The 2,908-nt window shown below is 33.7% G+C and overlaps 1 protein-coding gene across 1 annotated transcript; it reads left to right on the top strand.

Annotated features, from left to right (window-relative positions):
- Nucleotides 1-440: 440 nt before the first annotated feature.
- On the top strand, nt 441-2,555 carry LOC104091341 (putative clathrin assembly protein At1g25240). Its single transcript, XM_009596662.4, has one exon. It carries the CDS (start codon nt 628-630, stop codon nt 1,825-1,827), a length of 1,200 nt encoding a protein of 399 aa, XP_009594957.1. The 5' UTR covers nt 441-627; the 3' UTR covers nt 1,828-2,555.
- Nucleotides 2,556-2,908: the final 353 nt, after the last annotated feature.

Genomic DNA, 2,908 nt, shown 5'->3' with positions numbered 1-2,908 from the left:
ACTATATACATTTGGCTTCCGCAACAGTTGCAGATATTACCGAGTGATCATAACACGAAACGGTCCTTTTCGACCGCTGCTATATGACGAAAGTTCTTTTTGACCATGTCAAACCTATCTTATCTTAAAACAAATGCATGTTACTTTTGTTAGAAAACAATTACGAGTTTTTTTTTTCTTGTAAAATTAGTCGATTTGTTTTCCAGAAAACAAAAAATATTCAAAGACAATTGTTCCAATACAGGCGACACTTGGTAAAAAAACAAAATTCAAATAAACAAATTGTCTTTTAATTTTAAAAAAATAACATTGAAGGAAGAAGTTTACTAAACAAAATTAGTAATTCTAACAAACCTAACAAAAATGGGGTTCCTTTATTTTGTATCTTTGGCCGGCTTGTTATGACTCATGCCATGTGTTTGGGTTCCATTACTAGCCAACTCTTCGTTTCTTTTTTTTTTTTTTTTTGGGGTCATTTGTTTTCTTCTCTTTTGTTCCCAATTCCTTAAAGATCCCAATGGTTTGACTGGTAATCACAAACTTAGAATATCAAAAAGAGAAAGAAAGAAGAAAGAAAATAAAAGCAGGGGGAAAACATATAGCTAAAAAAACCCAACAACAACAACAATGAGGCTATGGAGAAAAGCTTCTGGATTGATCAAAGATCGTAACAGCCTATGGCTTGCTAGCCTATCAAGACGAACAGCTTTTCGAAATCCTGAAATGGAAGCAGCTGTAATTAAAGCCACAAGCCACGACGAATTCTCAATTGACATGAAAAATGTTGATCGTGTTTACAAATGGCTACGTTTATCTCCTAGCCATCTTAAATCTCTTATATGGGCAATTTCTTTACGTATGGAGAAAACTAAAAGTTGGGTTGTTGCAATTAAAGGTTTAATGCTTATGCACGGCGTTTATAGTTCCAAACTCCCTGCTATTCAAAGAATTGGAAGATTGCCATTTGATCTTTCAAATTTCAAAGATGGTCATTCTAATCCTTCGAAAATGTGGGGGATTAATGCGTTTGTTCGCGCTTATTTCACCTACCTTGATCAGAAATCCTCCCTTCTTTTCATGAATTTGCAAGAAAGGAAGAATCTACAAAATTTAGACAACTTCAATAATAAAAATGTTGTTGTTCAAGGAAGATATTCCATGATTCAAGATCTTGTGTTACTTCAAAAGCTCCAATTTTTGCTTGACATGTTGCTTGAAATTCGGCCACTATGTCATACGGCTATTGTCCCTCTTGTTCTTGAAGCAATGGATTGTGTTATTATTGAAGTTTTCGACGTTTATAGCAGAATCTGCAATGGAATTGCTAGAGTTTTGTTGAGGATTTATTCAGCAGGGAAAGTTGAAGCTAGCATGGCACTTAGGATAGTGCAAAAAGCAACCATTCAAGGGGAAGAATTGTCTCTGTATTTTGAGCTTTGTAGAAGCATTGGGGTGAAAAATGCAGCAGAATGTCCAAGAGTTGAGCAAATACCAGATGAAGATATCAAAGAACTTGAGGAAATTATTAATGGGGCTTCTGAAAAAGCCTCACAAATGCCTCAATTAGTACATGAGAGTACTAAAGCCATTATGGTACATGAAACTGGTAATCAAAATCTTGAAGAGCAGAGCAAATTGAGGACAGTAATTACTGATCGTTGGGAGACATTTGATGAAGATTTGAAGCAAAATGATGGCTCTTCTCGTGCTATAGTAAAAGTTACACTAACACCAATTAATCCTTTTACTACTTCTTTAATTCCTACTTCTACCATTAATGTACCTGGTAAACCTCAAGAATTACCAGACCTAATTAGCTTCTTGTGACGCGGTGATTGAATCTTTTGGCTTGATATGGCTTCTTCAAATGCATTGGTTTGGTGACACAAATGTTAAGATATAGCAAAAATATTATCTACATTATACATATTTGTATCAATAGATTTTATTTAGTTAAAGGAATTGTTGAAAGTGTGTCCAATAGAGAGTACTTGTTAAGAAGCAGCACTGCTACACACCAGAATTAGGTTGGTGCTGACCCCATTAAGTTGCTACAAGTTACACACATAAGGTTCTTTCTAAAGAAACAAATGTAGAGGAGGCATTTGTTAGACAAAGGAGAATGGACTATTGACTTCCCAAAAGGACTTAATTGCACCTCAAAAAGGAGATTACAATGCTCTTTTCAAGAAATGCAAGTGAAAAAGAAGACTTGTCTGTGACAATGTGCTTCGAATTCGTTGCCTGGAAATTGAAGTGAGAAAATATCATAGATCATATCATTGATGTACACAAGTTGGTACTAAATTAGGCGAATTTACCCAACCATACAAGACGTTTACTGGAAAACGAATCTACAGAGAGTCTAGTTAAATATGGATGTAATTATCTAGGGTGTGATATTATCACCCTTGCCCCTTTTGTATTTAATACTTTTATGACTGATCTCATTGTACGTTGTTCTCCTAGCAAAATTTAATACAACGTAGAAATAATTATTAATGTAATACATCTTTTCCTTTTAAGCAAACAAAAGGAAAAAAGATTTGTTTTGAGTCGTTTTCATTCATTTTCTAATTTCTACTTTGTCTCTTATTTTGTTCTATTTTTTCTGTTTCTTCTAATGAAGTCTAATACTGTTAATTAATTTAAGCAAAACGTGTCAAAAGCATTTGGGGTCGGTCATGAATTATAGAATACAAGAACAAATACATATGCCTTTATTTAATCGAGGAAAGAGCTAGGTTATTAGCTTCAGTTTTCATTCTTCAATGTGTGCATCCATAACCCCAATGACTCTTTCAAGGTTTAAAAAATTTGATCTCGAATTATGATCTTGAGCTTACACAATTAAAAAGAAATCTTTCTTTTTTACCATATAAGATTTTAAATGCATTTTTATTATTAG

The sequence above is a fragment of the Nicotiana tomentosiformis genome, chromosome 11 (genome assembly GCF_000390325.3).
Source record: "Nicotiana tomentosiformis chromosome 11, ASM39032v3, whole genome shotgun sequence".
Classification (NCBI taxonomy): Eukaryota; Viridiplantae; Streptophyta; class Magnoliopsida; order Solanales; family Solanaceae; genus Nicotiana; species Nicotiana tomentosiformis.
Note: the sequence above shows the minus strand (reverse complement) of the source record. Positions and strands in the feature narration are given on the sequence as shown.

What these genes read in the sequence shown, in the direction of transcription:
- LOC104091341 (XM_009596662.4), top strand. Translation starts at nt 628, where the DNA reads ATGAGGCTATGGAGAAAAGCTTCTGGATTGATCAAAGATCGTAACAGC.